At 53.6% G+C, this 19,494-nt stretch overlaps 1 protein-coding gene across 1 annotated transcript in view; it reads left to right on the plus strand.

Moving 5' to 3' along the window:
* Positions 1-5,509: 5,509 nt before the first annotated feature.
* The window catches only part of UACA (uveal autoantigen with coiled-coil domains and ankyrin repeats), a 31,083-nt gene continuing 17,098 nt past the window's right edge, over positions 5,510-19,494 (plus strand). Inside the window, exons 1-4 of the mRNA XM_084268345.1 lie at positions 5,510-5,608; positions 17,374-17,507; positions 18,014-18,102; positions 18,978-19,042. Of these exons, the coding sequence (XP_084124471.1) occupies positions 5,552-5,608; positions 17,374-17,507; positions 18,014-18,102; positions 18,978-19,042 (345 nt within the window). The 5' untranslated portion in view covers positions 5,510-5,551. The remainder of the gene's footprint in view (positions 5,609-17,373; positions 17,508-18,013; positions 18,103-18,977; positions 19,043-19,494) is intronic.

Below are 19,494 nucleotides of genomic sequence, written 5' to 3' on the forward strand. Positions count from 1 at the left end.
TTGCCAAATTCAGCTCCCCAGAGGCTGGCAGTGGTGGTATTTTTCCCCAGGCAGCACGGTGCCAGGCTGGCTCAGGAGCTCAGTGTGTAAACACCCGCTGCACTGAGGGTTCCGTCTCAACATGTTTCCTCTCCTCTGCCTTTCTCGGAATGCAGAATGAAATGGGGGTGAGAGGACTGAAAGGGAAGCTTGGGTGCTGGGTTGCTTTGGCCATATGCTGCAGAGGACATCCCTCTGCTTGGCAGGCATGTACCCACAGCTGGATCTCCCCCCCCCCCAGCCCCAGTTTGTGGGGGCAGGTATGTGTGTAGCTGGTGATGGGGAGAAGTGGCTATAAGGGAAGGTGGGAGCCAGGAGCAAGCAGAGAGCAGGCAGGACGGTAGGGTAGCAGGCAGAGAGCAGACAGAGAGCAGGCAGGACAGCAGGCAGAGAGCAGGCAGGGAGCAGGCAGGGCAGCAGGCAGGGATGCAGACAGAGAGCAGGCAGGGAGCAGGCAGGGATGCAGGCAGAGAGCAGGCAGAGAGCAGGCAGGGCAGCAGGTAGGGTGCCTGCCTGACACAGTGCTTGGAGTTGTGTGGCTGTGGCTGCAGGCTGCTCCCAGGAGCTGCCCAGCGTGGGGACAAGACCCAAAAGGCACCGGACAGAGGTGTGTGCAGGGTGTCCGGCTGTGAGCCTGGGTGTCACACGGGGTGTCAGACCCCCCCCAGGAGGACATGGTCTCACTTCACCCTTGCACTGCAGCACAAGAGTCTCCGTGGGTTCAAGAGCAAAGGGTGATACAGTGATGTTCTCCTCCACGCGTATGCCTGGTGTGGAGATGAACTTGTTGGGTGATTAAGGCACCAAGTGATGCAGGAAGCAGCTGGGTAATTTAAGGACCCAGGAAGAAGCAGAGGCCAAGGAGTGTGTTTCCCTCAGCCACGCTGGGGTTTGAGTTTCACACCCTTGCACACTGCCTGTCAGCAGCGTATCACACTCACAGAGCTGCTCTTCTGCCTGGCCAAGCAGCGAGGACCTGAAGCTTGTGGGGACTTCCCAGAGACCACCCAGCTCTGTGCTAGTTTGTGACTCTGATCTAAACACTTCTTGAGCTCTGGCTACGGGCAGGAGAATCACAGAACTGCTGCTTGTCTAACTGAGTGGATGGGCAGACCTTGGCACTGCACCACTGAGAAAACCTCCACTGTGGGGCAGCTACTCCTTCCTTCCTCCCATCTCACTCTACAGCTTGACTCCCATTAGTTCGCCTCGACTGCTGGATGCACAGACCAACACTGCTTCCATTTCTGGGGGTCTTGCCAGAGATTAATTAGATCCCAGGCCTGCTAGAGGCCCAGACAGCGTATTTTGTGTGCCATGAGCTCAGTACTTATCAGGCAAACATTGCTGGAATAAATCTGCCTTTTGTTGGGCTGCTGAGAGCAAAGGTTGTCACAGAAATGAAACGTTTGGGCAGATCCAGAGTGTGATAGCTCCTGAGCTGCATAAGCTGCTTGCTGAGATCAGATTTTAGCTATGGTTACTGAAAGGGCACAAAGCCTGTGTTGGGGTGTGTGTGCCACGCTTGGCAGGGCTCTGGTGGTGCCTGTGCCTTGCTACCCGTGGCCATGGGGAGTGTGGATAATGCAGCTTCTGAAGAGGGAGCATCTAACAGGCACCCACCAAACCCTCTGTCAGTGTATGAGGAGCCATACCCCTGCCTGTGGCAGCAGCTGCTCCAAAGAACCTGTGGCTTGAAGGGTGAAGTCAGAGAAGGAAATGCATAGAGATGGGGGTCTCCATCCCTGGGACAGACCCCAGCAAGGGCTGCCAGCTTCCCTTTGGTCTCTGTCAGCAGTGAGGTGACCTTATCTAACCACCCTGGGGCTGCGTGCGGCTCCTCCTGCCCACACAAGCCAGAGCGGATCAGCTTGTGCCGGCTCGTCTCACGCAGGAGCTGGGGGAAAGCCTGGCCAGACGTGTGGGGAACGAGGCAGCAGGGGCCCAGAACCAGTAACAGCGACAGGAGCACATCATGTGAGGACACAGCTAGCTAATGGCAAGAGAGGGGATGGGACGTGGAGAGGGGTGATGGAGTGGGAGCTGCCTGCCAAGAATCGCAGCAGCAGCAGCTTGAATTGATTTGGAGAGCAGAAGGGAGAAGCCCGTGGTGGCTGTGTGCAGGATTGGGGAATGGCTCTGGCACCGTGGGTGGGGAAGGGCCAGAGCACGGGGGTCTGTCCTGCCCATGCTCTGGCCCAGCCCGCTGAGGCTGCGGTCGGAGCTGCTGGGGAGCAGCACAGCTGGGGAGCAGCACAGCTGGGCTCCCCGAACCCCCACCCCCTGGATGCCAGTCAAAAGGACCAGTCAGGCCTGAGTTATTCAGCATGAAGCATCTTGTCCGTGCGCTGGCACATGCAGCAGCAGGGCTGGAAGGTGGTGTTCAGCCAGGGAGCTCTCTGACACAGGAGCAGGGAAGGCTCTGCAGAGCTGGCTGGTGAGACACGTGCTGTGACAGGGACAAGCTTGGCTGTCCCCAGCTCCGGCGGGAGGAGGGCGGCTCACGGGGCAGGTGCCGTCCTCTCACCGCCTCCCAAAGAGCAGAGCCCCAGCCTGTCTGCTCTGGCCACCCTGGCACAGGGAACACTCTGACCTGGCTGGGCACTCAGGGCACCAGCACCACACAGGGGGTGTTTTGGATAACCTGCTCCCTTCGTGCTGCAGGGATGTGGAAGGAGCTTCCTTTACCAGCATGGATTTGGTTGGAGGAGGAGAAAGCTACTGCTGTCAGCCTGGTCCTGAAAGGCAGAGAACATTTGGTAAAGCTGCGACTTTCAGTACTAAGAACTGACTTTTAATGAACCAACTACCTGCTGTGACAGCTCAGCAGACAGTGGTTCTGGTCTGAACAACTCAAACCAGTTCACCTGCCCCAGGTTAGACTGGTGCTGGGCTTAGTTTTGCACCTGGATTTGTGAGTGCACAGGAACACTGTGCAGGTCCTGTGTAAGCACCTCTCTGAGGTGCTGTGCCTCACACACGCTCCAGGAATTTGCTTTTCCAATTCCATTCCTTCAGCTAACTACAGGAACGGGTGGGACCCATTCCTGTATCAGCAGAGCATCCTGATCTCACCAGCTCCCAGCTCCTGCCATCCTTTTACCCACCACATCACTTGGATTTGTGCCAGGCAGGGTGAGGGTACCTGTGCTGGTGTGTGGTGGTTTCGCCCCAGCCCCAGCTCTTAGCAGTGGAAAGGGGAAAGAAAGAACCCAAAGACAAACATCATGGGTTGGGGTAAGGAGAGTTTACTGGGACAGCAAAGGGAGGGAGAAATAACACTAACAGGACTTGGTAACAGATAAAACTGGTGATATGATGCAGCTCCTCACCAAACTGCACAACTCAGGCTGTACAGCTCAGAGCCATCCCAAAGCCAGACCATCCCCAAACTGTGTGTCCTGGACCCATGTGCTCCTCTCCCCCTTGATGCTGAGCATGATGTCACGGTGTGGAACATCCCTTTGGCCAGTTTGGGTCACCTGTCCTGGCTGTGTCCCCTCCCTGCCCCCATCCCCCCCCCCCCTTCTCATTGGCAGGGCAGGATGAGAAGCTGAAAAGTCCCTGTCTACCTGGCAACAACTAAAACATCCTGTGGTTATCAGTGCTGCTCTCACCTGAACTCCCAAGCTGCTGGGAAGAACATTAACTCTATCCCAGCCAAACCCAGGACACTGTGGTGACAGGGTGGCAATTCCAGGCCAAAGTGGGAGCCAGGGCTCAGGGAACTCACAGGGCTTTGGGAGCAGGAACAGTGCTGGCTGGCTGAAGGACAGAGGTGTTGGCTTCTGCCCTGAGGAAATGCTGGTCTTGGGAGTTTCTGCTAGTGCCCTGAAAGCACAGAGGCATCCAGAGGGGGAAAGGAAGTTGCTCCTGAAAGGAGAGAGGCTGCCTGGAAGGACACAGAAAACATTAAACACTGTTCAGAGCATGAACACCTTTTCTCCAAAGAGTTCTGATCTGGTCTCCATCCCATTTAGGTAAGTCCAGGCTGGAGGTTTGCCTCTCTGGGGAAGGTTTTCATTTCAGAGCATCCTGGTACTTCCAGCCATGCTGATGTGCATGAAAAGGCAGCAGAGATTTAGAGGCACCAGGTATCTTCTTTCCATCTGAACAGGCGACCTATAGAGAAACCTAACTGTCTGAATACATGGATTGCCTGTATCGATTAAACCCAGTGACACCTCAAGGCCTGCCTGTGTTGGAGACACACTGACTGCACAGCTCCATTCCAGCTGTAACAAGCAAAGCTGTATACAGAATCCATGGGCTGTAATTAACTGCTCTCAGAAGTGTGCACGACCGTAAACTTCCCGGAGTGGAGCCACTGTGTGACAGGGCTGTGAGTAACCGATGAAAGGGAGATGCTAAACAGACTCGGGGCTGAACAAAGCTGTGACTGAAACGAGCAAGTGCCACCCTCAGACATTCCTCACACGCGGGCAGGGAGCTAATGACATTGTTCTGAATGCTGGCTCGCAGGATCCCTGGTGAATGAGCGCTTCCTCGCCAGGACAGCGATCGCTCGGGCATCCCCCGCGCCCGGCCGCCGTGCGCCGGGCTCCTGCCCCCTCCCGCCACCAGCCCGGGCAAGGCCGGAGCGCGGTAGGAGGTGTCCGGGGGCTTCCGGGGACTAGCGCAGGCGGCAGGGCAGCCCTGCCCGCAGCGGCCCGGCACAGCCCGAGGCGCACAGCCTGGGACCCCGGCCCGGCCCCACAGCCCCAGTCTCACTGTCCGGCCTGGCCCAGCCCAGGACCCACAGCCCGAGTCCTACTGCCCGGCCCGGCCCAGCCCAGCCCGGGCCCCACAGCCCAGCCCGGTCCGGCCCAGCCCCAGAGCCCGAGTCGCACGGCCCAGCCCGGCCCCACAGCCCCAGCCCCACAGCTCGGCCCAGCCCAGGTCCCACAGCCCCGGCCGGCCCAGGCCCCACAGCCCCAGCCCCACAGCCCGGCCCAGGCACCCCCAGCCCCAGCCCGGCCCAGGCCCCCCAGCCCCACAGCCCGGCCCGGCCGGTCTGGGTCCCACAGGCGGCCAGGGCACGGCCTAACCCGGATCCCACAGCCCGGCCCGGCCCAGCTCAAGCCCCGCAGCTCGGCCCATTCCGATCCGGACCGGGCCGGTCCATTCCGGTTCGGCCCGACCCCGCCGCCCTCTCTGTGGTGCCACTGAGGCGCGGTCCACACCCCAGAGCGACACATGGCCAGCCGCCTGCCCCTACCCCGCCTTCAGCGCGCCCCCTAGCGGGCGGGCGGCTCCGCACTATAAAAGCACCGCTCCCACCCACACCCGCCCTCAGGCGGTGTTTAAAGCGAGGAAGTCCCGCCCTCTCCTCCCTATGGGTGATTGGCCGCAGCCCCCGCGCGGGCGGGCAGCGATTGGCCGGCACTCCCGAGTGGGCGGGGCAGGTGGCTAGGGGTGTCCCGGCGGGCAGGGGCCAGCCCGGCCCGGCCGTGGCGGCGGCGGCGGGAGCGAGTGCGGGGCTGTGCCCGTGCCGCCCGCCCGCGGCCGCGCCATGAAGAGCCTCAAGTCCCGCCTGAAGAAGCACGAAGCCGTCATCGGGGGCAGCGCGGTGGGTACCGGCGGGGTCTCCTCCGCCTGGGCTCGGGGGGCCGGGGGCTCTGGGGGCTGTTGGCCGGGCCTCAGGGCTCGCCCGGGGGCGGAGCGGCGTGGCCGGGCGCTGCTGGCGGGCGGCGGGAGGGGCGGGGGGCTGCTGGGGGGGGCTGTGCCGTGCCGTGTGCTCGGGGACCCCTCGGGGCCTTGAGCCGGGCTGCCGGGTCCCGCGTAGGGGAGCGCGGCGAGTCCCGGTCCCGCGGGGCGCGGAGCCGCCGCTCCGCTGGGAGAACCGGGGTTACCCGGGGCCGGAGTGCCGGCTCCCCGCGGGGCGCGCAGGCCTGAGGCGGGGCGGAGAGGGCCCGGGGGAGCCCCGGGCCGGGGGGAGCGGGGCAGAGCGGGGCGGGCCCTGGGCTGGGGCAGGGGGAGCGGGGGCGCGGCCCGGGGTCTGGGCGCTGGCTGGGGACCGGCGGGGTGAGCGCCGCGCCCCTGTGCCTCTTGGCCCCGGCGGGCACGGGCGCCTCTCTCCTTCTCTCTCTCTCTCTCTCTTCCGTGAGAGTCCCGGGAGCCGCTGTGCGCTCGGGCTGGCCGCCTGCCCCGGGCTGGCGAGGCGACCCGGGGTGTCAGCGCCGGGTTCCGAGCTCCTGATGCCGCGGGAGCACTTCCCCCGCCGAGGGTTTGCGGGGGAAGAGGGTGGAAAACTTTCCAAGCGGCCTGTGATGCCCCATCGCCCCGCCCAGAGCCGCAGCCTTTGGGACAGGGGCACTTCGTGGTGGTGATGAGCTGCCTGGGTGTCCTTCTCCACGGCTCCCAAAGGTCAGGCTGCTGTTAACTGGCTTTAAATCACACCTACTTCTCCACTTTAAAACTTTCTATTGTACTTCATTCACCTCTGCAGATGACCTCTGGTGAGGGAGGTCTCTGTAACACCACAAAGCCGTACTCAGCAGTTAATTTTCTGGGTAAATCCTCTTTAATTGTGGCCGTTCTGTCGATGCTGCAGTGGTTGCACTCCTGTCTTCCCGCCCTGAGTCGCTGAACTTGCCGCTGGCTACGAGGACTAGCGGAGAAGGGCAGGTTAATGGGAGACGTTGGCTTTTATCAGTTGCCTTTTAAGATATTGGCTATCTTGAAAATCCTCCTGCACGCTCGCCTTGCGTCTGAAGCCATTATTTGGAACTGGCTAGCTCACTGCAAAGATATGTAGATATTCAGGCTTGTAAACTGCTGACCGAACTCCCCTGACCAAATGACAGCTCGGGGTGGAAGCTCATCACCCCGCTGAGCATCCCTCTGTGCAGAGAGGAGTGATTCAGAAGTCTCTCATGGTAATTTGTAGTGTGTAGGCTGGCTTGTGTTATTCATTAGCCCTCCTGTACTTCAGGGCTGTTTGTTGTTTCAGTGTTATTACAATATTTATGTTCCAGCAAACACTTGGAGCATCCACATTTGGTTTTCAATAGGCACAGAGGCTTTTTGCTTCCATGGGTGGAGGCTGGGCAACCTTCCTTTCCAAGTGCTCTCCTAATGCTTTGAGGAACTGAAGTTATTCCAAACCAAAGGAGAAGTTGCTTTCACTGAGATCTTATACAAGCTGGGGGCTGTACCTGTTTGTGTACTGATTTCCCCTGCTTACTAAGTGTTGTTGGTTATATGATTGCTCCACCACCGACTTAACAACCTTTTACATGGGGAAAGGAGGATCTGTCTGTGTGGATGGGTGCTACCAGTGAGGCTGGAGGGGGGGGCCTGGTTGGGAGAGCCAGGTCTCTGTTTTGCCTTGCTGGGGAAGGACGGGAAGTGGGTGGGAATCCTGCCAGCTGAGCTTTATAGGTCTGAACCCAGAGTAAAAGGGTTGCCTGTTTGAGAAACTTCATCCCCCTCTCCTGTCCCCACCCAGTGCTATTTCCTGGGGGGGGGGTGGAGAGAAACTTAATCCCTGCATCGTGCTTTGAAAAATTTCCTCCAGGTAGTAGTTGCGTGCCCTCTGCCTCCTGACAGTGATGGTCTGGAAAGGGCTTTATTACCCATCTCAGGATGGATGGAAGCCAAGAAAAGCAGCAGAAAGCAAAAAAATGATCGTTATGACCAATTCCACAGTTATCCAGAATGTTTTCCCTGCAAAAGGAGTTACCTTGGTTTGCCTGGGCTGGCTGCTGGTGCTTGGAGAACAACCCGAGCAGCCTGTTCAGTAGCTTCAGGGCTCTGAGTAGCCAGAGGAAGGCTGGATGGAAGCTTTAACCCCAGATTCTGTGCAGCACCAAAGCTGGAGGGCGTGCTCCTTGCTGCCAGCCAGGGGGATGCCTCCTTCACCCACCGTGATGAGATGGTTTAATTACGCCCCCTCTGTGACAAGACAGAGTTTTAATCAGTGCAGCCCACAGCAGCACTCACAGTGGGTATTTCAGATTCCCAAACACAGGCTGATTTGATAAGTGTGCATCTGCCATCTAGCTTGTCTTTACAGGAAGAACTTTCCTAAAGCCTTGAATCCTGTGTCCAAGAAGTGAATGCAAAATGCTCACTGCTTGGTTTTTTTCTGGAAGGTGCTTGGAGCAAGATGGGTTTGTTGTTTCAGACCTTTACTAACGGACTCTCACGGGGCAGATTCCAGCTCTGGGAGTGGGGGAAGGTTCCCTGCATGTCTCTAATGCCTGGGAAACAGCTGCGGAGGTGTGGGTTGGATGTGAGCTGCTTTATCTTCCTGATGTGGGGGCTGTAACCTTTCTGCCCTTTGTGAGGGGCCTGGAATTGGGGGGATGGGGGCTTCTGGGCTCCTTGCTGTGGAACGTGGGGCTGTGGGTAGTGCTTTGGGCCCAAGCTGTGTCCTGGAGCAGCGGTGGGTCTGCACCTCTGCATCCTGGGACACGCTGCCGAAGCCAGGGCTGGAGCCGGGCACGCGCCGCAGGACCCAGCGGCACTGCCTGGAGAAAGGAGAATGAGCAGATGTAAAACCTCCTGAACTCCTATCAACCCTTGCTCCTCTGGGAAAAGTGGTGGTGACTTGCTTTTTAATTAAGAGAAGCTGGCTGCCATGTGTAATTAGCGGAAACCATTGTGCAAGAAACAAAGGTAGATCTCTGAGCACTCGCCCTGGTATGATAATCTGTGGTTATTAAATTAATATCTGAACAAGCTCTGCACTTAGTGACAGCTGAGTGTGTTCCAGGCTGTGTTAGCACCTTTTTCCTGCAGAGGCTGCCCAGGTCTGTCAGATGCCCCTTCCTCCCAGTAAGGACTGGAACTGGTGGGTTTGGCACAGTTAAACCTCCACGACCCCCTCTGTTCTGATCTGACCCCTTTTGCTGACAAGGGAAGAACACTTCTTCTTGTCTGAACTCACTAATTAATCAGCAGCGCTGCATCTCTGTAGGCACAGCAGAATAACTCTGTTAAGAACGATCTGTAGCACCGCTGTGCTGTGGAACATGCATTAGGAACTGCAGGAAGGGTGTTTGGTAACCCACTCTTACCCAAAGACTCTCAACCCCTTTGGCCTTTGATGCCTTGAAAGGAAAGCCCTTGTGCTGCTGGTGACACACACAGGCTTGAGCACAGGATCACAAGGTTGGAAAAGACCAGTAAGGTTGAGTCCAACCGTTCCCATCCTATGCAAACCCATATCCCTAAGTACCTAATCTACCCTTTTTGTAAACACACACAGGGGTGGGGACTCAGCCCCCTCCCTGGGCAGCCTGTTCCAGGCCCTGACAATTCTCTCAGTGGAGAACTTTTCCCTCACATCTGACCTGAATCCCATACTAGTTGGGTTTTCGTGGTGTTCTGTCCCTGCTCTGCAGAGATGAGGCCATGTTTCTTGGCCAGTCTGACCACAGTGCTGTGACCCATCAGCAGAATCTTCCCAGCGCTGCTCCCTTGGCTGGACCAAAGCTGCTTTTCCCTCTCCTGAGCATCCCCAGTGCCTGTCCCGGTGGCTTTGCAATGCCATCTCCATGCAGCACAGCCAGGAGCCCACACCACTCGTACTCAAACCCTAGAGTGACTGTGGGCACCCTTTAGAGTGTGCTTGGGTCCCAGGAAGCTTTATTAAGGCACATGCTGATGCGTGTGCTCCTTGAAAAGCCTTTGGGATTCATCTGCATCTCGTGAGGTGCCCGTTGGGGTGATGATTGTGGTTGGTGTAGAAGAAACACGAGGTTAGGCAGGCGGTGACTTGCTGCATGGCACAGCTCTGGCCATGCAGTGTGTTTGCAGGCAGGCTGTAATTTGCAGGCTCCTTGGGAAGGAGTATTTATCAGTGCTTTAGCATTTGGGAATTCAAAATATTTTTAAAATTGGAGGCACAGCGAGTGCCTGTGTGTGAGTTAAATACCCATGGCCGATGTGCAGGCATATTTTTGCAGATAAGGCTGTTTGGTTCTCTTTAAGTTAATTTGACCTTTTGCTCAGATGCAGCTTGTGAAATATTTTGTTCAGCATTTAAATATAAATACTTATTAGCAAGCAAATGCTTGTAACATCGGTGAGACTGATACTGAGTCCTTATCTGCATTTCTTAATGGTGATGGGACAGGACAGAGTTGGACTAACGTGGTGTTCCCATCTCTGTGTGTGCTTGAGGCTGCTTCCCTGAGTGCTGAACTGAACAGCTGTGTTGTGTTCCATCTGATGCCTTGTTATTAATAAATGGAAACAGGGAAATCAATTGCTCCTTGCTGGAGAACTCATGGTTTCAGATGAATGGTGTGCTGGAGTATGGAGTGAGGCAGTGCCAGATGTTGCTTTCCATGGCAAAGGCGGCTGGACTCTGCCCTTGCTCCTGCTTTCTCCCTGGTGAAAGGGGAAATACTTGCTCCTGGGTGCCTGTGTGGGCAGAGCTGGGTGGTGGCAGAGCCTGGGCTTCCCTGGCAGCAGCAGGACCTGGAAGCTCCCTGTAGGTCTGCAATGCTCTCCTTGCTGTACAAGGGGGTGTAACGTGCTCTGAGGTGTGTGGGTCTGGCCCCAGCCACACCAAATGCACTGAACAGGCTGCTTTGGAATGCAGCTGTGGGAACACCACTCCGTTTCCAGCTCCCATACAGAGTTGTGCTCCCCTGTGTCAGTCCGGGTGGGTCTGTGGGTCAGGCAGTCCAGGAGGTTGGGCAGCAGAGTGCACGGAGTTAGTTGTATGCTGGCAGTGAGACATAAGGAAGTTGTGCTTAAGAATGAAAATTACTATTTATTTTTTTCATTTTAGTGGACTTTGCATCCCTCAGGAGAGGTACACAGAGCTCTCTGGCACTTCCGTACCTGCGTGCTGGTGCAGTTGATGCCTGTGGCTTTTCCCTTACCCTGATGATGTGGAAAAGAGACCCTGGCTGTGCACCAGTTACTGCTTGTAGGTGCCAATGTGCTGTGTGACATGGGTTTAGAGCCCTTACTCCTCTTAAAATCATCCTCTGTGACATGTCACCTGGATAGCTAGAAGTAGATTTCAGCGCTCTCTTGATAATCCTTAATAATTGGACCTTGATACGTTCACTTGTGGTAGGGAGATGCCTTGAGAACAGGGCAGAGCCAGGGGTGGTTATGGTGTGGTTGTGGATGGTTGCTGTTTGTTTTGCTTTGACCTGTTTTGTCAGGAGTCTGTTCCCTCCCTTAATTACAGGAGGCAGTTGCACAAACACGTTACCCCACACAACTGCTACCCCAAAGTCTTGACACAAGAGCTCTGAGCAGCGTGAGCCTGAGCTGCTGAGGAGGGCTGGTGGGCTTGCCCCCTGCCCAGCCACAGGCTTTGTAGCCTCTGTCTGTAGGTGGAGTGATGGCCTGAAATGAGGTGAGAACATAATGTGCTGCTTGAGGGAACCTGCTGGGTGAAACCAGAGCCTACCCTCAAGCTGTGTCCGTTTGCCCTTATGTAAACTAACCAGTACACCTTACTCCAGCAGTTTGGAACTCCAGAACGTTTGTGTGTGAACACAGACATCTCCCAATGGGTGAGATAGGCTTATAAAAGACAAAACCCCATTCCTCCCCTGTTTGAGCCAATGCTGCCCCAAACCTGGTGTCTGCAGTACTCAGAGCAGCTGAGCTTGGTGAGATGGATGGACATCTGCACTCTGAGGGGGAGCTACACCTGTGTACATCCTAAAAAACAGCTTCAGGAGTCTAACCTCTCCTTTCCTCTTGTCAGTCTGTGCGGTTTGTAACTGAACCAGGCTGCTTCCATAGCCATTGCCATCTGGTGCCATCTAGAATCGCAGGGTGTGTCTGCTTAGGCTGCAGTTCGGATCCCCAGCGTACTCTGGCCTCTGTAGCAAGAGGTTAACTGGTGGATGTGCTGAGATGTGCCCTTCTCACTGCACCTGCCTTACGGGACACGTGTGTGTTTCAGGGAACTCTCCTTTGCCAATGAGCATCTGCCTTTTGCTGCGTGGGGCCTGAACTGGAGCAATCGCTGTTCTGTGCCAAAGATGGGCCAAAATCAATGGTTCTGGGCAAGAATTATTCTAGCTAACGGTCCCTGCAGGTCCAGCTCCAGGTCCCTGTGCTTTGAGTAGCTGTATAACTATTTCCATGGAAGAGTGATGTCAGTGGGGTTTTTGCCTAGATAATTTTTAAGGCCACTGATGTATATTTTTAAGCACATGCTGTCAGTGGGGATGGCAGGGTTCTACCAGAGCTCCTGGCTCTCAGTGTGTGCTTCCTGCTTATGTCACCTGCTAATGGCATTAGAGGAGGATGTATCCTGATTTTCCTGTTAATAGGGTTATCTGCCTGGCCCAGTGGAGCTGCCTTCACTTTCACAGGCTTATGTCGGCTTTCAGGCTGAAAGGCTTAAGAGCTGCTGAGAGTTAAAGCTGGGGCTTCTCAGCTGAGTTGGATGCTGGCTAAAGGTTGTCTGTGTTTTATTTAAATGTGCTCTTTATGTAGTCAGTGTCATGCAGCAGCGTAGGCACAAGTGTTCAGAGACTCTAGTTGAGCAGTTGCTGGATCAGACAGTAGTGCTTCTGGTCCTTCTCCAGTGGTGGAGATGGGATGCTCTTTGGAGGCAGTCTTGGTTCTGAAAACCCAACTCTGAACTGGGTTCCAAACTTGGGTTACCCAAGAAACCTGACACAAGCACTTTCCACTGGTTTCCACCTGGTGAGCTCGATTCAGGGGCCTTGGAGAGCAGTGTAGCTGCTGCAGGTTTGTGGCTGGGCTGTGCTTGCCAATGCTGTGGAGCCAGGAAAGCTGTGTTTCGCAGAGGTCTTGTCTGTGCTGAGGAGTGGGGAGCACACTTCAGCAGTGCTCAGTCCTGTGCTCAGCACGCTCTTGGCATGCAGGGGCTGCAGGATGAGCGTGGCTTGCGAGGAGGTACAGAGAAATGGAGACAGGTGAGACCTTTGGGGCAGGTAAATCCAAGACAGCTTGCCTGGAAGGCACAGCCTTGCCTACCTGGTTTGTTGCCAAGCCCTGGTTTCAGTTGAATGGTGTGTTGGGCTGTTGCTGTCACTTTTAAAGTGTTGGCTTGGGGTTTTTATCCCACGGTGCTGTTTTTAGCTTGAGGAGACAGACGTGGTTGTAGCCAGAGATGACAGAGTCGTTGCACCTCATTGGAGTGGCTTTGCCACGTGGATGCTGATTGCAGAGGGGTCTTGGGATGGTCTTCTGAGAAACACATGAGTGCTGGTGCCCACGGCCAGGGCTGCTGGTGCTTGAGGAGTTCTGGGGAAGGGTGACGTTGTGCAAAGATGAGTGAGTGGGTTTTAAAACTGATTTGATCCGTGGATGAGGTTACTGGCAGTCTGCATGTGGTTTGTCTGGCTGAGCACCGCCTTTCTCCTCTGCAGACAAAACAGTGCCTTGCTTGCTGTGCTGACCTCCTCCTCTAAATCCGGTGTTGGGGAGATCTCCATTTAAATTTACCACTTGGGAAAGGAGACTCTACGTCTTCCCTACTGTCAAGCATTATGCTGTCTAGTGAATGTTTTCACAGCCTCCGTGACTCCTCTCGTTTAACATGTTGGGAGACAGACTGGCAGCAGCAGTAAGCTGAAACCAGGTCCTGTTCATCCCTCTAAAAGGAGAATTTTTTTTAAGGCAGAGGCATGTGTGTTTTCTAATTTAAAATCGGTTACATTTCTGTCAAAATAAGCTCACGCATTCCATCTGCTCCCTGGTTGTAGCTGTCTGAAGTCTGATCGTGAGTCTGGTTTCGGCTCAGCGGTGTGGTGGAATGGGAAAAAATTACTCCTGGGAGTATTTCAGTCCTCCTGTGTTATTAGTGGTGAGAAGCATGCCCCTTCGTTAGTGCCAGCGGGCAGTTAATTTGACTAACGTGTTTGTTATTTTAAAGCGGGCGTTCGCCTGCCTGCAGAACCACAACAACCCCCGTAGTAAAGTTTCACACATGCTTCTCCCCTTAGTGAAGGTTCCAACTGAACCACATTACTCAGGGCGTGAGCACGAGGGGAATGTATTTCTATCGCCCTGGCTATCAAGTGCTGGGTTATCAGAAAATAGATCTGGGGCTGATGAGACTGTCTACGTATTGTTTACAAGATATTTCAGCTCTGGGCGATATTTACTGGAGCGTCTGAGTCGCTTGGCAGTCTTGTCACAGGCAACAGATGCTCGGGGAGGGTTTTCCAGGGGACGACCTGAGCCGGACCCACAAAGGGCTTCGCCCCGGGTAGCCCGTATCCCCTGGAGAGTTATGAAGTCTGAAGATGACCCTGAAGATGGGGAGAATATCCTGGGGGATCCGAGCTAAGTGAAGGCTGGCCAAAATGAGCTCGGGGCGGCGGAGGGAATGCGTTTCTGGAAGCAGCCTGCCTGAGCTCTGGCTGGGTGCTCTGTGAGCTGCTGCTGCTGCTGGGGACTTGATGCGAGATAACTGGTTGCTTCTGGGAGGAAGAAGCTGCGCGTTCGATGATGAGTTGCTGGTTTTCTTGTGCGGCTAAAGACACAGTAGGTATCTCAGGGTTCATACCAGGGGCAGTCCTCCTCACCTGCAAACAGGCAGGCGAGGGTGCTTGAGTTCTGTGGTTTGCAGCAGCTCCTTTTCAATCGGTGTGTGTCATATCTGGCTTGAACAGCTCTTCCTTGTGAGGGATTTCCCCGATGTGGAGTGCCTGGGTGGCAGTACTTGATTCAGGGCATCCCAGGAAATGGGTATGGCTTCCTCAAGTATTAGAACCAAAAGGGAGGGAATAAAAAGACATATTTAAAAAAATTTAAATCATTCTTTTGTTAATCAGAAGGTTTATGAAGCAGCATGGAATGGCTGGTGAGGGGTTTGCTGTAGATTGAGTTTGTTCTAGCGGGTGTAAGCTGCAAGTATGAAACTCCATCTAAACCCACGCAAGACGGGATGGCTTTCCTCTGGGGATGTGACACGTCGTGTGCAGAAGGGTTTGGAGGGAGCAGAGCTCAATGTACCTAAGACTTCTGAGGCATTTATCTAACTCTTCTGTAGTAAGGCAGCTTCCAGAGGGAGCTCTGCCTTTCCCCAGCAATGAGCAGCTTTTGCTGGGAACAGCGATGGCACCAATGCGAGTGCTTCTCACGCCAGCCAGGCTGGCTTGGCTTTTAAGCTAATGGGCATTTTAATTGATTGACAGATCAGTACCATGCTTTAGCTGGGCAGTGCTGGTGGTTGTAGCTTCATTAGCTGTCTGTATTACTTCGTGTCACTTCTGGCAGGTTTTGTACCAAAGAAGCTATTGCAGAAGCATCATGAGTGCTGCAAGTGTGTTTATGGTGGGGATGGGGAGTGAAGACAGCTGTGGTTACCACTGTGATTCCCTGGGCATGGGGTGGGTTTGGGGTTTGCTCTGTGCTGTGTCTCTTCTCTGAGCTAGCTCAGCCTGGCTCGGGTGCAAGGTGAGACCTTGCTGCAGCTCTGGGCTGCGGCTGCTCAGAGAACCGGCTCGTTGGCACTGGCACACTGCACTGTGGTTCCCCAGGCTTTGTCACTTGAAGTCTTGGGGACCTGTAGCCTTTGGTAGTAAGACAGTCTTAGGGAGATGGTTGCCACTGTGTTTTTAATGTGAGGATTTGGCATAGCTTTTGGGTTTTATCTGCTGTTGTTCTTCTCTCCTATTGTTCTCCCTTGCACGTGAAGGCTGCGAAGGGGCTGGTGCTGTGTGGAGGGCTGTATTGTGTGAGCCTAACCCCATGGGTACAGGATTGACAGCCTGCTCTCTCCCCTGAAGAAATAAAAACGTTTACTTGATTTTGGAAACTGTTAGGTTTACTGGTTCTAATCAATGAGGTGTTGAACTTCAGATGCACCGTGATGAGTAACTTCATGTGCCTACGGGCTGCTTATGTTACTGGTACTTGTCTTGCTGCATAAAGTTAGATTCACTACAGTGCAATACCTGTTTACAAGCCTTTCTCTTCTGCTAAAGCTTCTTGAATATCACGTTGTTGGTGTCCAGCTTGCCCATGAGGTATGTCACAGAACAGCTCCCCAAAAGGAGTTTGGGAAGGGTGGTTTGGCAGCAGGCAGAACAAGCACTGTGTTTTGGGTGGGCTGCCTGGCCTGTGGCTGGAAGCTCTGGACTTGGAGGAAGCAGGGAAAGATGTGGGGTGGTGGATGTCTGGGGCCGAATGCCCGGTGGTCTGTCTGTAACCGGCTGGTATCTCTCTGTGCTGGGTGTTGCTTTGGCAATTGCAAGCAGCTTGAAGCTGTAGACTTTGAGCTGTGGGAGAAAGGAACCTGGTAGGTGTTCATCTCTTGAATATCACCCTTAGCTAAAACTCTGACCCTTTGAGCAGTCAGGAGAAGCTGTGGATCCTCTCAGCAAGCTGGTTTGATGGCATGTTTTGTTTCTGGATGTTTGCTTCCAGATCAGCTTTTGGGCAGGTGCAGGGTGAGTGTGGTCCCTGGCCCGAGGCACATGAAGCTGAGGGAGAGAGCCTGGGTGGGGATGGATGCTTTCTTGGCAGCAACCTGTGGCTCCCTGGGGTGGGAAGCCAAACTCAGCACCCCTGCGAGGGGGTGAGAGACTGTTTTGAGGGAAAGCAGCTTGTCTGAGTTGGTAAGGTGGAAATGGGGACCCTGGGTTTTGCTTCTCTGATGTTCTTTCACTGATTTGAGCTGTGTGGATGTGAAAACCAGTGCATCCTTCAGGAACACTGGGAAGCTTGGCTGGCCTGGATAAATGTGAATTTGGTTTAGAGGGGGCTGAACTCGGTATGTGCTGTGTGTGCCGCTGTCCATGGGCGCTGCAGTCTGCTCCTGACCACGTGTGATTCGGGGCTGTCCTGTCTCAGTACCTCAGAGCTCCCTTGTTGAGCTCCCTGTGGTACCTCACTCACCCCACAAGGGTTGATTGAGGGAATGGTGCCTCGTGGAACCCTTGTTTGATGCGTACAGAACAGCTCATACTGAAGCCGATTAGATGGGAAGCCGTTAGGGAGGTTATTTTGGGCTCTGTTACTTGCAGTTCCTCACTCACCTGTTCCTTCATGTTGTATCTTGTTTGCTAATTTGTAAATGGAGATTTGAATATTCTTTTATCATTATTATTCTCTTCCTTTTCTGTCCTATTAAACTCTTCACCTCCACCCACAAGTTTTACCTTTTTTTTTGTTCTATCCTCTCCCTGTGCCCTGGGGAGGAGTGAGACGACTGCTGTGTGGTTGTTTTAGCTGCCAGCCTGGTTAAACCATGACATAAATAACTCTTAAACATCTTAACAGGTACAACTTGATCTGTACACCAAGATATTTTTGTCATCCATCCATCCCCCCGTTGCGTATGGTTCAGCCTTTACCCCGAAGCTCCTTTAGGAGATGGATCCCCTGCCACGAGCTCACCTGCTTCTCTATGTCTGTCCTACACAGCTGAACACGGACTGGAACAAGTATGATGACAGGTTAATGAAAGCAGCTGAAAGGGGAGATGTGGAAAAAGTTTCATCAATCCTTGCCAAAAAAGGAGTCAGTCCCACTAAACTGGATGTTGAAGGAAGATCTGCGTAAGTAACTTCCAGTGCTCGCTCCAGTAACGCTGTTGGGAACTAACTGAAAATTACTCAGCTCCTAAATGTTGTTGCTGCTCTAAACTCTTCCAAAACATATAAATCTCTGTAATGCACTGTGGTAGATTCCAGCCTCATCTAAGCTGGAATACCAGATAGCTAGAAGGTCAAATTCTCATACACAGCCCTCGCTTCAGGGGGAAGATCAGTATTTAAATACTTGTTCTTGCCACATTTCAATATTAAAGAGTAAAGGAAAGCACGTTGTTTCTTCACCTGGTTCAGTGATTCAAGGTAAATAATGACTTTTCCTCCAAAAAAGTCATCTTGTTCCTTGAAGTAAAACCTGGAGAGCTCTGGGATGGGTTTGGATGCTGCCCAGAGCTGGCTTTGCACCGCACGATGTGCTCAGCAGGCAGCTCTTTGCTTGGACTGTCCCAGTTAGTGTTACTGCTTCTGTGTATGAGCCAGCTGCTCTTAAGCCAGGTATTTCCTATTTTTAGATTCCATGTGGTAGCCTCAAAGGGAAACCTGGACTGCTTGAACACCATCCTTATCCATGGAGTCGATATCACGGCCACGGATGCTGCAGGTAGGCTTCCTCACAGACCCAAGGGCAACGCTCAGTTGTTATTTTGGAGTGGGGTTAAGCTAAAAGATTGGCTGGGTGCTCTTCCTTTCCGTGGGTTTCCCTGTGCCTGGCAAAAAAAAATATCATCTGTGCAGCTCACTGCCAAACTTTGGGGAAACTGGTCGTGTCCAGCAGCGTCAGTTCACAAGTGCCCTGGATGTGCAGCAGAACTTGTGAACTTTGGCTTTGTGCTGCTGCCCCAGTCTGCTCCCATCTCACCGGTGAGATCAGTAATTCTGGCTGAGAATAAGACCCTTTTTAAGTAAATTTGCCTTCATCTACATACTAAGTGTATTTCACAGAGTCTTTGTGAAGTGCTGTACACCACAAGGATGAGAATGACAGGGTGCAGTAGGTGTTCGTGCACCTGTACTGAGCCCTCAAAACTTCCCAGTGCCTCTGCTGCCTTCTGGGTTTACATGTGTGAGATCAGACTCTCTCTGGAGGTGTTATGAAGGGGGTAGTTAAAGGGGTGCAAACTTTGCCTCTGATTGCTTACCACAGAACTCAAGAAGCTCAACAGATATTACCTCCTTTTCAACGTGGTTACAGAAATGACCTGGAAATAATTGCATGATCTAAACCACCTCTGGTCCCGTGGTGTGTCTGCTGATGTGCAGCTGCTGTGAGCAGTCATAAAGCACATTTTCTCGTGGAGGTGGCAGGAGACAGACCTGTGCTAACATTTTAGTGAAGCACAAATGAATTTCCTCTGAATTAGCAACGTGTTGTCAGTAATAGCCTTTGAGAAGGAGCGTAGGCACGCTGAATTAGTGTGGGATTCCTAAAGGAATGTTAAAAATAGGTCCTGAATGGGTGCTGATTTCTCTTTTCAGGTAGAAACGCGCTGCACCTAGCTGCCAAATATGGACATGCTCTGTGCTTGCAGAAGCTGTTGCAGGTAATGGAAAATACAGCTGGTCTGTTAGGGTTTTGTTGTTATTCTTGAGGAAAAATGTGCTCTTCAATGTACTGATTGGAGCCAGGGTACACCACTCCTCTTGCTCTTTTAAAGAAAGTAATTGGGTTTTTAAAGACAGCCATGGGGAAAAGACCTTTTCATGGTAAATAACAGGTTGTGACTGAAAGCATGCTGAAATAAAGGAAATAAACATCTCTCCCTCTCATCACATAGGCAATCAAATCAAGCTGTGGTTTGTGCCTCTTAGAGGAGAGAGTTGAGTGGCTCTGAAAGACTAGTGTTCCTGTTCTGAATACGTTTGCATGTAGGAACAGGAGCGCTGAAAGCTCTGCTCAAGAGCTGTGTTTGCTTCAAAAGCAGGCACTTGTGTCAGTAATCTGTCATTAAGGAGATGCTCTTGGGTGGTTGTCTTGGGTTTGTGTGGGTATCTC

Source organism: Gallinula chloropus (genome assembly GCF_964237585.1).
Source record: "Gallinula chloropus genome assembly, chromosome: 9".
Classification (NCBI taxonomy): domain Eukaryota; kingdom Metazoa; phylum Chordata; class Aves; order Gruiformes; family Rallidae; genus Gallinula; species Gallinula chloropus.